This window comes from Theobroma umbraticum, unplaced genomic scaffold (genome assembly GCF_002168275.2).
Source record: "Theobroma umbraticum cultivar Fairchild unplaced genomic scaffold, ASM216827v3 scaffold_4.1, whole genome shotgun sequence".
Classification (NCBI taxonomy): domain Eukaryota; kingdom Viridiplantae; phylum Streptophyta; class Magnoliopsida; order Malvales; family Malvaceae; genus Theobroma; species Theobroma umbraticum.
This window is the reverse complement of record NW_018397258.1, coordinates 1858651-1874740: the sequence shown is the minus strand read 5'-3', so window position 1 is coordinate 1874740 and position 16090 is coordinate 1858651. Positions and strand designations below refer to the sequence as shown.

Genomic DNA, 16090 nt, shown 5'->3' with positions numbered 1-16090 from the left:
GAGCTTTTCACCTAGTTCACTCGGTGATTCCTCCATACACATCTATTTCAAGCTTTTCACATTTGATACTTAGTTGATGGTTGAAGCTTGGGAGAAAAACGAGGAGGCTCTAAAGAAAGTAAAACACAAATGCACAGATCTAAGGACCTCTAAAACCTTGAGAGATCGAGACAGGTAAACTATGGAAGCTCGAAATGAAAAATGGAGTAAAAATGGAAGATTGAGCTTCACTGTCATGCGATGAGGGAGTTTCATTTTTCTCTTTGTATTTTTTTTCCCGAGTCCCAGTATGCAAAAACTGCAATTGTTTGATGAGTGACGAGACCAACTTCTTCTGCATTTGAAGGGCAAAAGAAAGCTTGTGGGAGTGGAAGGACGGGACGGCGGTCCTGATATGCTGCAAGGGCAGGATCTTGCCACCCTAGGCACCTGCCTCGGCCCACGAGGGCTTATATCTTGAAAATTTTTCAGCTCCACTAGTTCTGGGCTACAATGACTTAACGTCCATGTCCTGAATCCACAAATTAATATTGGGCTAGGCCTGGTTCAGCCCACTTATTATACACAGATATAAATATGCTATAATATTTAGTTAAGTATTTTAAAATTTGTATTTTTATATTAAACTCTAACTTGAGATCCAGTTTCGAGTTTTTAATATTAATTAATAATTGTCAAACTTAATTAAGTCGAATTCAAGTAACTTAATTGTTTTCAAGCCAAACTCATTTACAAAAATTTAAAACTCGGTTGAGTTTGAGGCTCGACTTTTTTAGTCGACCGGAGTCCAAACCTTGATTTTTCAAATTAACATTATTAATAGACGGTATATACAAGAAAACATGAAGACAAGTATATTTTAATACCTAAAAAATATCATAGAGAAATCAAGATTTGATAGGGAAACCAAAAAGGATTTTAAGGAAAAGAAATATAAAAATTCTATATAATCATACGAAATTCAGAGAGATTTACAAGACCCAAAAATCATGTAGTAAATGTTTAGAATTATTGCACTGTAATTGAATTAAATATCGAACATACTGGTGCTACATATATAATTTTGACAGCTCAAATGGGTCTTGTGCCTGAAATACAATACTAACAAGGTATATATATATAGTGAACAGTATCCAGGTAGAGGAGGAATGCTCCCTTAAAATCCAAGCATTTTTATGTTGTACACTTGAGCAGGCATCTATATATATATGTTGGCAACATTACAGATCCCAATACAATAAACAAGAAACAAAATCATAATATATATATATATATATATATATATTATAGTTATGTCTTTGCTTTAGAGAGGGCTAGCTCAAATGACCCATCCATGGATGAAGTTGGTCTCACCAGCCATGCTTTTGGGGACTGAAGATCCTTCAGCCTGAACAAAGTGATGGTACCTGATACGACAGAATAACTCAGTCAGAAGCTTTTCCTCTTCCAGGTTTTTCAGTAATTATAACCAACTGTATAAAACAAAGAATAACATCCAAAAGCATTAGTGTTGGTAGCAACACAAGTTTAATCAATTGAAGAGGGGATGCCGCCTCGATTTTCTTTGAAATTTGGGTGAAATTATCTTGAACTTTACCAAATAGGTTGTATATCTTAGTTGATATTGTTCCAGAGGAAGACTAGCGATGCGCACTTATGGTACCATACCAAAATAAAATTGAAAGAAATCTAAGTATATTAATGGTACCCTATTTGTAAAACAGGTTCAGGATCACATTCCATAGGGTTGGCGTGAGAAGGATGCAGAGGAAAGCTGCTATTCTCAGCAGCTGCACTGGAACTCCACAAGCCTTGGATTGTTTTGAGGCTTTGACCTTCTGCCTCAAGCTGAAACGCAAAATATAGAGTAAATATTAGGTTACATGACTGATGGAACTGTAGGACTAATATTCTCATGGAGTATAGATGAAAGTTCAAGTGCAAAACAGATGTTTGCTGATCAAGGTTACCCTGAGTTTGAGCTGTTTGTTAAGGTCTCCAAGCTGACGCTCCTGCCAGAAGATGAAAAATAGCTGTTAGTCTTTGTAAAACTAGCATCAAGGAAGATGAAATATTTGAGTTTGCAAAACCAGAATTGTGCAATAACCAAAATAACAGGTGAGGATACCCTAGTTATCGAGAAAGAACAGTAATTTTACGGATGAGCTAAAGAATTTAAGCATGATCTAGGTTTGTAAGGAAAGGGATAAGTAAGATGAAAGATCATCTACATTCATATATCTTGGTAAAATTAATGATACCTGGTTGGTTAAGTAATTCGAAGAAACTTCACCGTAATCCAAAGAACATTGCCAACAACATGAAAAATAGATCTTCTACTCTAGGAGTAATTTTGGATTAAAAAATATATATATATTACTGGCATAAGTACCTTTTTGCGTAGGTCTTCCATTTGCTCTATCATAATCTGTGTCTGCCGTCAAGAATAAAAAGAAGCAGCATATGTATCATGCATTTATACCCTTTAAAAGGTTAAAAAAATACAATACGTTTGTTTTCTATTTCTTAGAAGAGGTAAATATAGAAGATAGGAAAACTGGGTTTTTTCCCAAACATAGAGTCAAATCCATTAGAGGGGAGACTATGTAAGGTCTTCACTTCATTGCTATGGAATCTTAAATTAAGAAATTAGCTGTAAAAGGCAGGCATCTTTAGACTCTTTCTTTTTCCATTTCTTTTATAATGGTGAAATGATAAAGTTTATCATGTATAGGTTCCATATTGTGAGGCTAGACTTCAAAAAAAGAAAGAGAGATAGAATTGTTGGAGCAACTTTTCATTGAAGACAAACAAGAAGTTTGTGCACATTTCAGTAAGTGTGATAGACTGCTAGAAAATTCACATGAAGCGATCAATAGGACTAGCTTCGTTTTAAGTTCAACCACCCCTGTGAAACAACAGATGAAACATAGTAGGGCTGCTTTCTTTAAGAATCACTCATTCAAAATTTTATTGCAAAACTGAAACTTCTTATTTGTTTGAAACAACAGATAAAACATAGTAGGGCTTCAATTTGCAGGTACCTTTCTTTGTCTAGCCAGTGCAAGAGCTCCTTCAAGCTGCTTCTCAAGGTTTTGAAGCTCTTTCACATTCAATGGTCCAAGATCTTCTCCAAGCAAATGCCTTAATGAAATTATATACAAATGACTGTAAGTATGGTGGTAAATACATTCCAACTCTGCCATTAAACGCATTCAAACCACCTAGAATGCGACTAATTAACAATTATGGTTTTGCTAATATAATGTTTCGAACTCGAAAATGACAATAACCTTTGAGTGCGTTGCAGTGATTCATATTTTGCCTTTAACTTGGTCACCTCTTGGTACCAACTCTGCATAGATAACCAAAGACAAAGAACTTGAAAATTTGATAGCAATTGTCCAGAAAATTTATAACCAGATAATTACATCTAATGGAATCACTACAAGATATAAATTGGCAATCCCAGCGTACCATGGGAAATTAAGATTCAACAGCAAAGCTATCATAGCGTCGTGTTCAAGATGAAGCACTTGGGAATATGTGGGATGCATGGGAGTAGATGTTAATACAGAAGTTAGATGGGTGAGCAATTTGACGTGCCAAGATTACTACTGATTGAACCTAAACTAACAAAAAATGCATAGTTACCCACGCTTTTTAGGATAAGCAGCTCAATATCACCGTTTACAAGGAGTGAACTAAAGATAGAAATAAAGGCTAAATTTCCTTGTGTGGGTTCATAAAAGGCTAATCATCAAGACGACTATGTTTATCCAACATGTAAAAGAAATTTTGGGGACCAAAAACCTGCGTTTCACGTTCAAGGCTGTTGTCTTGAGGAGTAAAGCAGCAACGTTGGTATCGCTCAAGGGTCTTGGTCATACTGCAAAAAGAAAGTACAAGTGAGTATCATCATATTACAGACAACAATTGGTGAAAGCAACTACTCTGAGGTCAATGAGCTTGCATTCTGAGCATAATCCATGATGAACTTGCATGAAGGGTTCAAGAAATGACAAAAGAAGAGCTAAATATATAAACTATATAGTCATGGAAATCCACTTATAGAACAGGAAACTTTGATCTTTCAATTTAGAACTGTATCATTCCTTTTCTTTTTATGAAACTTATATCTATATCTTTAATATATAAGGATTCTAATCAGCCTTAATCTCTTTAGTTAACCGTGACTCAATTTTTCTATCCTTTTCTAAAAAATCATTTCATTATTAAATACAAGAAAACACAAAAAACAAGACCATTACACTGCATAAAACAAATATGAGTTCAGAATATTGTAATATAAAATTCTATTATTTACAAAATCATGCAATTATGTTTGTCAATATAAAAATTGATTGTTTACAAAATCATGTAATTTTTTTTTTAAAGTCTACGAAATCATGTAATTCTAGTTGAATTTTTTATTTTATTTTATATGAAAATTGAAACTCAAGCTCAAATATTGGTTACCATGATTTACAAAAGCTCTAGAATGTGAATTAACAATTAATTAAACCACTCAAAACAAGAATCACTTGAACAACTTCTTCATAATATTTTACAAGATGCTTCCTCTACTTTTCCAGAAACTTGCATACTACCTAATAAGATTGGGATCATAATTATTTTTATTTTGTTAGAATACCCAATCAAAGATATTTCCAATACCAAAAATGAAAAATACTAATTTCCCCATTTTAAGAAAACCCATTAATCCCAAGTAGCTTGAATCACTAGAAAACCCTCCCACCTTTCTTCCTTTTCATGCTCTTATCCTTGCATAAAAATGCCTCATAGAAACAAAATCTCCAACTGATCAGATTCTTAATTTTTACCAAGTGCACCCTTTGTAGCCTTTCATGCTATCATATTTTATTTGATTTCCCCTACGAGCTAGGAAGCTGTTTTTCTACTTTGTCAGAACTAGAAATTAAGCAAGCTTTACGGCAAAGAGCATATATAGGAGAGGGCTATTGCAAAGTTTAGGGCCAATATGTAGATAATATATTAACTTCAGTTCAACATGTTGCTCGTAACAGTTCCATAAACAATGTTTCACTCATGCGCTTGGTCTTATTTAGTTCAAAACTCTTCACCAAAATCTTAAAAGAAATATGGCGAGAAGTCATGATAGATTGGTTTACATGGAAAATCATCACAAGTAAGTAAACGGAGTAACTATAAAACATAAAGCTGGACAAGAGATCAACTAGCAGCATTTTGTTCTAAAGTGAAACCTAGATTCAAGATGCAAATTTTACATTACACATTGTCAAAGGCCTCAAAGGAAAAACAATTCGTCTCTTTTGTCACCATTTCTCCCTTAGCCATGCTTTTTTAAGTTGTAATATTTTCATCTTCTACTATCTACAAGAAGAAGCAGCGTGGCCTAAAGTTAAGTACCGTTTGTGTTTCATTAATGTTAATTTATAAAAGCCAAATAGAAGAACTGTGGTAGTTTAAACACAAGTTCAGGAAAAGCATCCCAAAATGTTTCTAAGGAACAAGAGAGAGAGAGAGAGAGAGAGAGCATTCTAAGAGGATCATATATAACAAAACAAGAGTTCATACAGATAGGTATTAGATTGAGGCACAGACAGCCAAAAGGAGCGAAGAAAAGAAAAAGGATAGCTTTGCACCCACCCAGCTAAACTTGTGAGCCTCTGGAAAAGAGAAGAGAAAAGGCAAAGCAATCCAAGATAACCCCAAGTATCAAGCAAAAATGAACGCTTAGGGACATGGGTGTGATTGATTTTGGCAGTCCCTACAACCCCACAGCACTAATATCATTGCTGATGGAAAAAGACGGGAATAGAAGAAACATTCATAAAACCAGAAGATCAAAGGATTAAAAGACATGAAGACAAAGAATTAGTCCGATTCTCCACTCACTAGTCATTACTTCATGCTTTTCTCTGGAGAAGAACAGAAAAAAGAAGGGGAAAGAAAAGGAAAACCCTAAATCTTGCACAGAGGTCAGAAGGCAAACACCTAGTCTATTGATTGGATTAGGACCAAAGTCAATCACAATACATGGGGTTTTTGTTTCAGCTTTCAGGCAAAAGAAAAAGTCACCTTCTGTACTGGCATTCCAACGATGATCATTGAAAACTATAACAAGCCCAAGACCCAGTAAAGAGAGAGAAGGAACGATATGTAACGTGTCGATCTGACATTGGAAAGGAAGCTGGTGAAATCAGAGTTCCCTAAACATGAATCGAAAAGCTAAGGAAAATCATGACAAGCCCCCAGAGAACCATAAGAAAAAAAATAGTGATTTGAGAGAGAGAGATAGAGAGACATATGTCAGATGTTGTGAAAGAAAGCACTCTTTGCAGACACGTTAGAGTTAAAACTAGAGAGAGAGAGAGAGAGAGAACAAAAGACAGACTTTGATGGAGTTGCATCACAGAAGTAAAAAGCATATACCAGGATGAAAAGAAAGGTATGAATAATCAATAACCAAAGCTGTTGTAAATGATGCAGAAAACTTGACAAAAGGAAGAAAAGAAAAGAAAAATATATAACATGGCCAATACATAAGGCTAAAGAAGAGAGAAAGAAGAGAAATTTAGTCAACCAAAACACAGAAATCCACATGGAAAGAAAAAAAAAAGAAACAAATATATACACACAAAGAAGCATATAGTATTTGAATATATGGTAATATATATGTATACCCAGCACTGCCAAACTCGTAGAGCTTGCCACGACTAGAGAAGATGATAAGGGCGACCTCAGCATCACAAAGCACAGAAAGCTCATAAGCTTTCTTGAGCAAACCATTTCTTCTCTTAGAGAAGGTCACCTGTCTGTTGATCTTGTTTTCTATCCTCTTCAGCTCCACTCTTCCTCTCCCCATATCTCTCTTCTTTTTCAACTATCTTCCTTTTTGGAACAATGAGCTGTGGATATTGATAATAAATGGTATTATCTGTAGTCTGAGTTTCTAGGAGAGGTGGGGTTCTGGTGTTATGCAAAAATGGAGGTGAAGAAGATAAATGGGTAGTGAATAATTGCTTGTCTGAGACAAGTGGAGGTTTAAAAGGCTATATAAATAGAAATATACAGCAAGGAAGGCTCACTGGATCTTCTTTTGCAAGAAAATGGAAACCCCATTGTATTTCTTCCTTTCTCTTTGTTCTCTTTTCAGTTTTAATTTTTAACAATCGCTATCTCTATCTCTCTCCTCTTCTTTTATTTTGCTCTCTCTCTCCTGTACGCCCAGTTTGCCCTCAGTTATTTCCATGGTTGAGAGAGGTTTTGTCTCTACGCGCCTTAAACAACGCTGCCCTACACGCTCTTCCAAGGATTAATTTTATTAATTTATTACGCTTAACTTTATATCATTTTCTTTATTAAACGGTGATTGGTGCAATTTTTTTTTGTCTTTTAAAGTAAAAAAAAATGTATTTTAGACAAAATCATTTTGGTCGAAAACAATATACTTTTATCGATTAATTTCAATGAATATTTGAATTTTTTTTTGACAAAATCAATGCTATCAAAATTTTTTTGACAATAAATCAATTGAAATGATGCCAAAATTTTTCTTTTAAATTAATTAAGGAGTAAGATATTTTATTAAAAAAATAAGATAGAAAAAGAATTGAGATAAGTGTATTATTTTTATTTTGTTAAAAAAAAGAATTGAGATGTATTAATGACTATAGTCTAAGATTTTTTAAAAAAGAAAAACTTAAGTTCAAATACCTCTTTTATCATAAAATATCTTTAGCCTTTGTTCATAATGGTGTTACGAAAAATGTATTTATTTATTTTGATGTTACTAAAAAAAACTATGTTGATCTTCTTCATGTGTGATTAATTAAAATCTATTTTTTTAAAGTATAGTTTTCATTAATGTGTACAATCTCTATAATTATATCTTTATTCATAATATTATTAAAAATTATATAATGCAACCAAATTTATAAAATTATTATGTAAATATACAAATCTAAATCAAATTTGTGGTAACGAGTAAATTCTTTTTTCGGAGAAACTAAACATAAGTATTACATGAAGAATAAAAAACTTCTTGATTGGCTGAGAATAAAAAAAGTATGGAGACTCTAATCAATTGCAAATGCAAAGTACTATGATTTTTGCAGCAGCAATGAACAGTATTTTTGCTGGAAATGGAATCGTGGGGAAGCATATGGGCACATGATTTGGGTGAATTTGGGACTCCTTTTTGACCATCGGCCACTCCTCTATATTAAGAAACAAAGGGTACAATGTTTCGTTCACCGCCAAGGCCTGGAAAATTTGGTTCCCCCAATTGCAATTCCCTCAAACACTCAGGGTTGAAATGAGAACACTACTTCAGGTTAGACATGGGCATGTTGTAACTATTTATACAAACATGAAAGATCAGTACTACATTCAATTTTCATTTTTTTTTTCTTGGGTTGCAAAATATAAAAACATCATAACTCAAATTTAAAATTTCTAGTTAAATTTTTACTCGTTGCTCTGAATTAATTTTTTTTTTTGTATTGTAAAATTTGTCAAAATTTTTTATATTATAAATTTATTTTTATTTTCATATTGAAAAATAATTAAAATATGGTAGTATGGAACTAGGGGAATAGTACTATAGCAGTGATAATTTGCCGTAAAGGTCATGTCAGTGGTATTTGCGCTAGCTTGTGATTTGCAAGTTCCTCCAACTAATTTCGATGGCAATTAATATATTCTTGTACCCCGTTAGGTTACTGGATTTTCATCATTTGCAGTAACTGGACAACTATATTTCCAGGATAATTTAATAATGTTAAGCAAGCAACCATAAACTTCGGTGCATATATATATATATATATATTCTTTATAAGCGGCAATGGTAGATTATCCAAGAAAATCAAAATGGAAGCATTTCGAACTAGACAGTGAACTATAGGTTCTGTTTTGGAATTATTTATCATCTTGCTTTAGAGTTTCCCTGTCCTGAAGCCATGATTCTCACATTAGAGCTTGCTTCAAAGCCATTTCCTTTGCACTCCTCAATCATTACACCATATTGCTGAAAATATCTGAGAAAACGAATTTTTTTTTCTTTTTTTGAAAATCAAGAGAGAGTTTCCATTAATCAATGAGGAATTAAAGGGTTCCCCAAGCAAGAACAAAAGCAACGTCCAGAAGGCTGAAAAACGATGATACGCCCTTAAACGAAACCCAAGATATCTTCCAATAACATCATGAAGGCATCAAAAAGAGACCCATCAGAACATCAAAGCAAAAAAGAAGAAGTAGGATTGCACCTTTACGAATTACTGCTTGATAGTTTTTTTGTTTCGCATAATTATTGTCCCTAATTGCATACGTAGGATAAACCAAAATTAGAGAAGATAAGCCCCACGTTCCAGTAATTAATTAAGGACATGCTATAAAAAAAAAGAAGAAAGAAAATATGAAGAAGCAACAAAGATGAATAAATTGGAAAGAATCAAGGAACATGGTCGAAATAGGTAAGTCTCGTAAGAAAGTCTCATAAGTCTCATATATATATATATATGATATAATATAGTGCATTGGTGTGTATAATGTCCTAATAATTCTTGGAATGCATGTTGGGTTAGTTAAATAAATTAGCCTTCATGGGGGAAAAAAGATAAAGAAAAACTTTCCAATTTTTTTTCTCCCTAATTTAAGTAATAAGCCCATTATTATTATTATCATTATTTATTTATTGCAATTGATGAAAGTTGGGAAGTCAGCTAGCTAATTGAGGGACAAAACTTAAGGAGTTCGACACTTTCCTTGTAGGAAAAAAGCAAATACCATTTAAAAAGGTTTTGGATGAATTAACACTCAAAACTCTAAAAAGGGATCAAAATTGATCTGCTAAACAGAGATTATACATTGTCACCAACCAATACAAGTTCCTCCATGATCTCCTATAAATCAGATGAGCAGTTCCTATAAAATGGTAAAATCCCTAAACCTTTTTCCTTTAATGGGGTATTAGCCAAGTGGCTTAAAAATATTCAATTGGCATGTTTACTACTTTACCAATGGTATGGTTCCCCCCTGTCATCCTTCCTTTTTTTGCTTCTCCCCCTCGAGTTTGCTGTTGCACCCTCTCCTCTGAATGAGTTTCAAAATGGAAGTAGATACTTTAGGAAGTGGAGAAAATGACAGACTGAGAGAACCCAGATTCCTTTTGTGTTGTACTGTAGCTGTTAAATTCTATTCCCACCCTAGCAATTTGCCATTCATAAAGTTAGCCTGCTATTTGAGATTATTTCTCAGGGGGTAGTACCAGCAGCAGCAGCAGTACAAATTTGTGGCCCAACTTTGATTCTTTCTTCCATCATTTCACTTCTTTTTTCCTTTGTTTTTTTTTTTTTTTGCCTTAACAATCCACACCTATATTTTCTACCCTTATAAATAAGACAATTTATGAATTCCAAGTTGTAGCGGTTAAAACAGGGTTCAAAATAACATCCTTTTTACACAAAGCCTACAACAAGTATTTGGTGAAGTTGTCGGGTCCAATAATAGAGACACAACCTCTATTCATTTATCATCTTTCTTTGCCCTTATTTTCATTTTCAACCAGAGATACTAGGAAATTTGTCTGCTGTAAACAAGGAAAAAAAACCCTTTCCTAATAATTTGACTTACATAATTAACTCTTTTATGCTTTTGCATTTGCATTCAAAATCTGCAAATTCTAACAAAAATATCATCATTTGAACATGCCTTAAGCTCCTTCCAAAAGGTTTCCCTGGGATATACATTATTAAGCTCCTTTGTTCTCTCTCTCCCTCTCTCTTTTCCTTGGAGCTAGATTAGATTGTTGATGATCATTGTTTAGTGTAAAAATCCGGGTCCAAGTATTATTAGTCCTTCAATTTTCTTGAATTTTAATTATAAAAACTTTAAAAGTTTACGTTCAAATTATTAATATTAATCGATTTAGATCTTTATATAAGTATTAATATTCACATTTATATTTAACATGAGACAGGATATATTATAATTCAAAAAGAACTTTGAGATCTTAAATTTAAGATCTAAATTATATGAATAATGAGAAAAACTTTTGAGGCTAGCTTTGGTTCTTCATCTTTTCTCGAAATTTGATGAGATTGCATATATACTTATATGCAAAGATTTGGATTCCTTCTCCCACTATATGGATTCTCACGTACTAGGGTTAGGTGAGGCTTCCATGTTTTCAAACTTTCTTCCTAAAAGGCTGCCACAATGTCAAACCATGAAATCACAATGTTTCCTATGCAATATTAATACATATAACAATAAATTTTGTGGATGAAAACTGGTATAAGGTTTCATCACAGGATTTGACATATATATCATGCTCATACCATCACACATTGTTCATGCATCAAGCTCAGATTTTACCATTTCTTGCATGTTTATGTATTTAAATTCTAAGAAAAAATATTAAAATGTTGGAGAGTTCGATTCTTCAATTATTCATAAAACGTAAATATTTATAAAATTATTATTTATTATACATATATTATTTATAAGTACTCATAGTAAGTCAAGACAAAATAATATTGTAATTTTCATTTAAAATACATTAGCTAATCCATAAACATAAATTTTCACATTTCTTTTAAATATTGATGTGATTGAGATCAAATTCGATTTCTAGGACAAAATAATATTATAGTTTTCAATTAAAATATATTAACTAATCGAAACAAAGGAAATAAATAAATGTAAAAAGTAGTACTCTTAATTTATTTTTCATGCTCTTAATAATATGTATCAAAAGGCTATTATTTTACTGTTACATTAAAAAATATAAAGTATAAAGCAATGCCTTTATTCGGTTGTAATTTTTCCTTTTAACTCATGGAAATTTGGAAGTATAGTTCCATGCCCCTTTTGACTTGTACTTTTTATTTTATTTTATTAATAAAATTATAATAAGGTAGTTGGACCTTACCAGAATTTTTCAACTTTATCAGAAAAATTGAAACAAAGGAAATGGAAAAAACAAAAAATAATGAGAGTGAAAATATCAGGTATGGTACAGACACGATGGTGATGTTAGAGAGGAAGCCTGTCCGGAGTCTGAGCGTCATTGGTGGGTGGAGTTAAGTGTGAAGACACGTGTCGCAAATTGGGATTCTTCGATTTGTCAGATGTCAAAGAATCAGCGCGATTGCGTCTGATTAATTTTCTCATGGGATCCTCAATGGCAAGGTCAAGTCTCAATTGTACACTTCTATTCTCGACAATTTGTAAATTTCAAACGTTCCAGATTTTACTACCATTAATTTTTCTTCTTTTTTACTAGTTAACATGTCATCAAATAAAGACAAAAAATGAAAACCCTATTATTATACATACATAAGTCAAATACTCAAATATAAAACAAAATATAAATTAATATAAACATTTATATTTAATACATTCTCATTTAATTACAGTTTTTGCTTGCAATTATTGGTACTATATAGCAAGAATTTAGAGCAAAAACACATTCATGATTTGATAACTAAAATAATACTAATTAAATTACTGTTAAAATTTAATACATTAAGATCTTCTTACTTTTTTATATAACTCTCTAATCGGTGAAATTTTAATGTTGACGTAAATAAACAGGATAGAAATACAACCTTATTGTTACAGAGTGAATCATTAATCACACTTGCTTTTAATTGGAGTCTATTCTAGATTATTAGATTATATAATGAACTATAATATTATCTCATTATTAAGACTAAATTATTTTAATTAATTTAGAAAAAATATAAAATATAAATAATAGAAATTCACACTTTGATTTTTACAAAAAAAAAAATCTAACATATACAATTTAATTTGAAATAGTGAAAATTTCTCCCCTAAAGTCCTAACCATGGTCAACTCAGCAGGAACAAAAAAATTTGGTACCCATTTCTTAAGGTTGAAATGTCAGCATCACTGTCTCTGGATCCTGGGAGATTGTCATATAATTGGCTCGTAGTGGCCATAAGGTTAGCAAAATCATAATTAATTGTTGTGTTGCATGTGAAGATGCTTGTCGGGTGGTCAATACCTTCCTTTTAATTCAGGTTTGAGTGATTGGATTTGCAACAAATTGTTGGAACGATAATTTGGCAAAATCAAATTAAATTAAATTAGCTCACTTCAATTGGCACAAAATCATGATTATATGGCTTAAGAAACTGCAATTAGGTAAAACATGTGAGCTACAAATGGAAAGCAGTTCATGATATGCAAAAAAAAAACTAACAAAATGTTAATTGATATGTATGTTGAGAAGAACATTAGGCAAAGCGTCTAAGAAAGCAAAGCGTCTAAGAAACCAAAATGGAGGATTAATTATATTCATAATATTTTCAAAAGTTTCTGATTTATTTTAAAAAAAATTATATAAGTCATTATTGTTTTACTGTATTCAATTAAATCTTTATATTTTTATTTTGATTCAAATAAAATTTTATAATTAATGATTGACTAATTAAATTAATTAAAATACTCACATGGTGTTGATATGATGCTAATGTAAAAGATGAAAATATCATATAACTATATTATCATGTCACATCTTTCAATGTAACACGCTAGCGTCATATGATATAAATTGATAAGTGATATTTTGTTTGATCAAACTATTACTAATAAAGACTTATTTGATTCAAAATGAGAATATCAAATACTAATTTAGTAATTTCTTTAAATATTATGTTTTAATTATATGTACAATAATTGTTTTCGCCTTTAATATTAAAATTTTAAGGCACTTAATTAGTTGTAATTTGATTTACTCCATGTGCAATATTTTCTGCCTGTTGTACAAGTTGGCCTTGATGAAGAAAATGACACTTTATAACAATGGAACGCCTTATGAGTATGACCCATCACACCCTTGAAAGCTTTGATGTGAATCTGTGTATCAGGTGAGCTGGATGGGGGAGTGTTGGTACTACTCTTTTTCATCATCCATCGCAAGAAAATCGTACCCACTTGGCCCCGCCTACCCCTTCTTTAATTTTGGTCGATTCAATGCCCATTATGGCTTTTCTGTGGGATTCAATTTTGTTCCGAGCCCTGCCACTACTCTCTATTTCTACAACAAATTCTATTCTCCATTTACAACCACACCCCTACTAACATATGCTTCCCAATAAAAGGGAGTTTGAAAAGGATTTTATTTATATGATTATAGGAAAATTAAATGTCATCGTAATTAATAGTATTTAACATGATAGATAAACGAAAGAAAAAACTGTAAAAAAACAATGTTGAAATCTTTAATTCGAGAGATTATTAATTTTATCAATTCATTTGTTATTCTGTTTGGTTAAACTAAGGATTGTTTGGCCAAGTTTAGGTTGAAACCAATTAGCAGAATACGTGTTTCAACCCATACCAAAGGCTTAAAAGGCAAAGAGTCTTGGTAATGTAGTCCAAAACTTTCAGTTCAAAATCCGAATTAGCATCCTGGCTAGCCTTCCTTTTATAAAATTTCTTCCTTCATGAGGTGTCGTTACAGGGTTGGACCAAACTTGCTAAATTTTAACAGAAATGGCATGGCCATGTACATTAGCCTTTTCCACTGTATGAAACCCTAATAACGAAACACCTCCTATCACCAACAATCTTACCACAATGAGGAGCGAATAGGAAAAGAGCTGAAAAACAAAAAGGGTAAAAGGGCAAATGAACAGTACGTACCAATGTTGAGGGTGTATAATTTCCTTTAGTGGGTCCAACCACCCCTAGACGGTGACAAACCCAATCACATCCTTGGGCTATAACGCAAAGAATAAGACGGTGATGGTGGTGGTTAGAGCTTACTGTTTCTGGAAAGCTTCGATGGTTGGGCTAGCTTCTTTACTTCACATTTCCATTTCTTGCCATGGCCTTCACCATCAGATGAGCTTTCAGGCTCTTAGAACAACGCATGCTTGTGTCTCATCCTTTTAAGGCGAAGAGGGAACAACCAGTACACATTCGAATAGGGACTATCTTGGAATTATCCTTTGTGTCTTTTCCAAAACTTTTCTCGTAATTACCTTTGAAATCCCCCCTTATTCTCACTTAAATAAGTACACTCCATGGTTTCTAGCTTTCAATTATAGATTGTGACAAACTAGAACATAATAAAGCAACAATGATTTGGTCACATCAATTCAAATGAGACTGATTAAGTCTCTCAGCGACAAGACGAAACCATTGACACGTTTGGGTCAAATGCTAAGAAGCATGGGGTTTGAGTAAGAGTAATAGCCCCCTCATAATATATGTAGTTGTAGGGAATGGAATATGGCATCCATCTTTGCCAGCCTGATAGGTTGAGCTATAAACTACAAATAAACTGTGGAGTGGAGTGGAGTGGATCTGAGGGTCCACCTGCTTTCAGGGGAGCTGCAAGCCTGCAACTCATGTGGGTTGGGGTATGTATGTAAGCAGGTTCAAGCACCTGGAGTTTCTCGACTGAATGCCCCCAATCCAGATCCAAACTATTTGATCGAACCATGAATTCAAAGTTTACCAAGACAGATGGGTGGTAAAACAAAAAAGGTCACACAAACTGCATGTCCCTATTCTCAGCCTAGCAAGAGCTATAGGTTGACTCTCAGTGTCTGTTCTGTCTTTTCGTACGGGTGTAAAATTAAGTGATGTTATTTTTTATATATATATAGGGGAAAGGGCGATTTACATCTTCTTTTTTTTAAAAAAAAATTATATATCAATAATGAGTTAAATATTAAATAGATAAGTGAAGTGAAGATGTTATTTTGTTCTATTTTCGATTATTTAATTATTTATAAATAATATGAATCATATAATGACAATGAATTATATTTATTTTCAGTGAATTTTCGGTTATGTGACGGAGATTGAAAGCATTAAGAATAAAGTCTGACTTTTCATGAAATTTCAAATTAAGCATGCTAAATGATTTGTGAAATGTATAAAATATGAAAAGAAGGGTGGAAATATTTGGCAAGAGGGAATGGGCTAGGAAGGCAAAGCAGGGTTGGACCACAGTGGATCCAAATCTAACGGGTTACGGCCTAGAAACTTCTCACAGATGGTCCAATCCAACAACCTCACAGATTCAGATGGTATATCAGCT

At 32.8% G+C, this 16090-nt stretch overlaps 1 protein-coding gene across 2 annotated transcripts; it reads right to left on the bottom strand.

Moving 5' to 3' along the window:
• Positions 1 to 1089: 1089 nt before the first annotated feature.
• Positions 1090 to 7183, bottom strand: AGL6 (AGAMOUS-like 6). Of its 2 annotated transcripts, XM_021424647.2 has the most exons (8): positions 6690 to 7176; positions 3814 to 3889; positions 3294 to 3355; positions 3045 to 3144; positions 2393 to 2434; positions 1971 to 2012; positions 1709 to 1848; positions 1090 to 1406 (listed from the first exon to the last, which is right to left on the bottom strand). In XM_021424647.2, exons 1-8 carry the CDS (start codon positions 6869 to 6871, stop codon positions 1319 to 1321), a joined length of 732 nt encoding a protein of 243 aa, XP_021280322.1. In that variant the 5' UTR covers positions 6872 to 7176; the 3' UTR covers positions 1090 to 1318. The 2 variants fall into 2 exon arrangements, with proteins under 2 accessions (XP_021280322.1, XP_021280323.1); XM_021424648.2 differs by lacking the exon at positions 2393 to 2434 and having other exon boundaries at positions 6690 to 7183.
• Between the last annotated feature and the right edge of the window lie 8907 nt (positions 7184 to 16090).

Coding starts and splice junctions, on each gene's coding strand:
- AGL6 (XM_021424647.2), bottom strand. CDS start 6,871: ATGGGGAGAGGAAGAGTGGAGCTGAAGAGGATAGAAAACAAGATCAAC. Junction 3,145..3,293: donor TCACTGCAACGCACTCAAAG/GTTATTGTCATT, acceptor AATTTCATTAAG/GCATTTGCTTGGAGAAGATC. Junction 2,013..2,392: donor TGGAAGACCTACGCAAAAAG/GTACTTATGCCA, acceptor ATCTTCTGGCAG/GAGCGTCAGCTTGGAGACCT.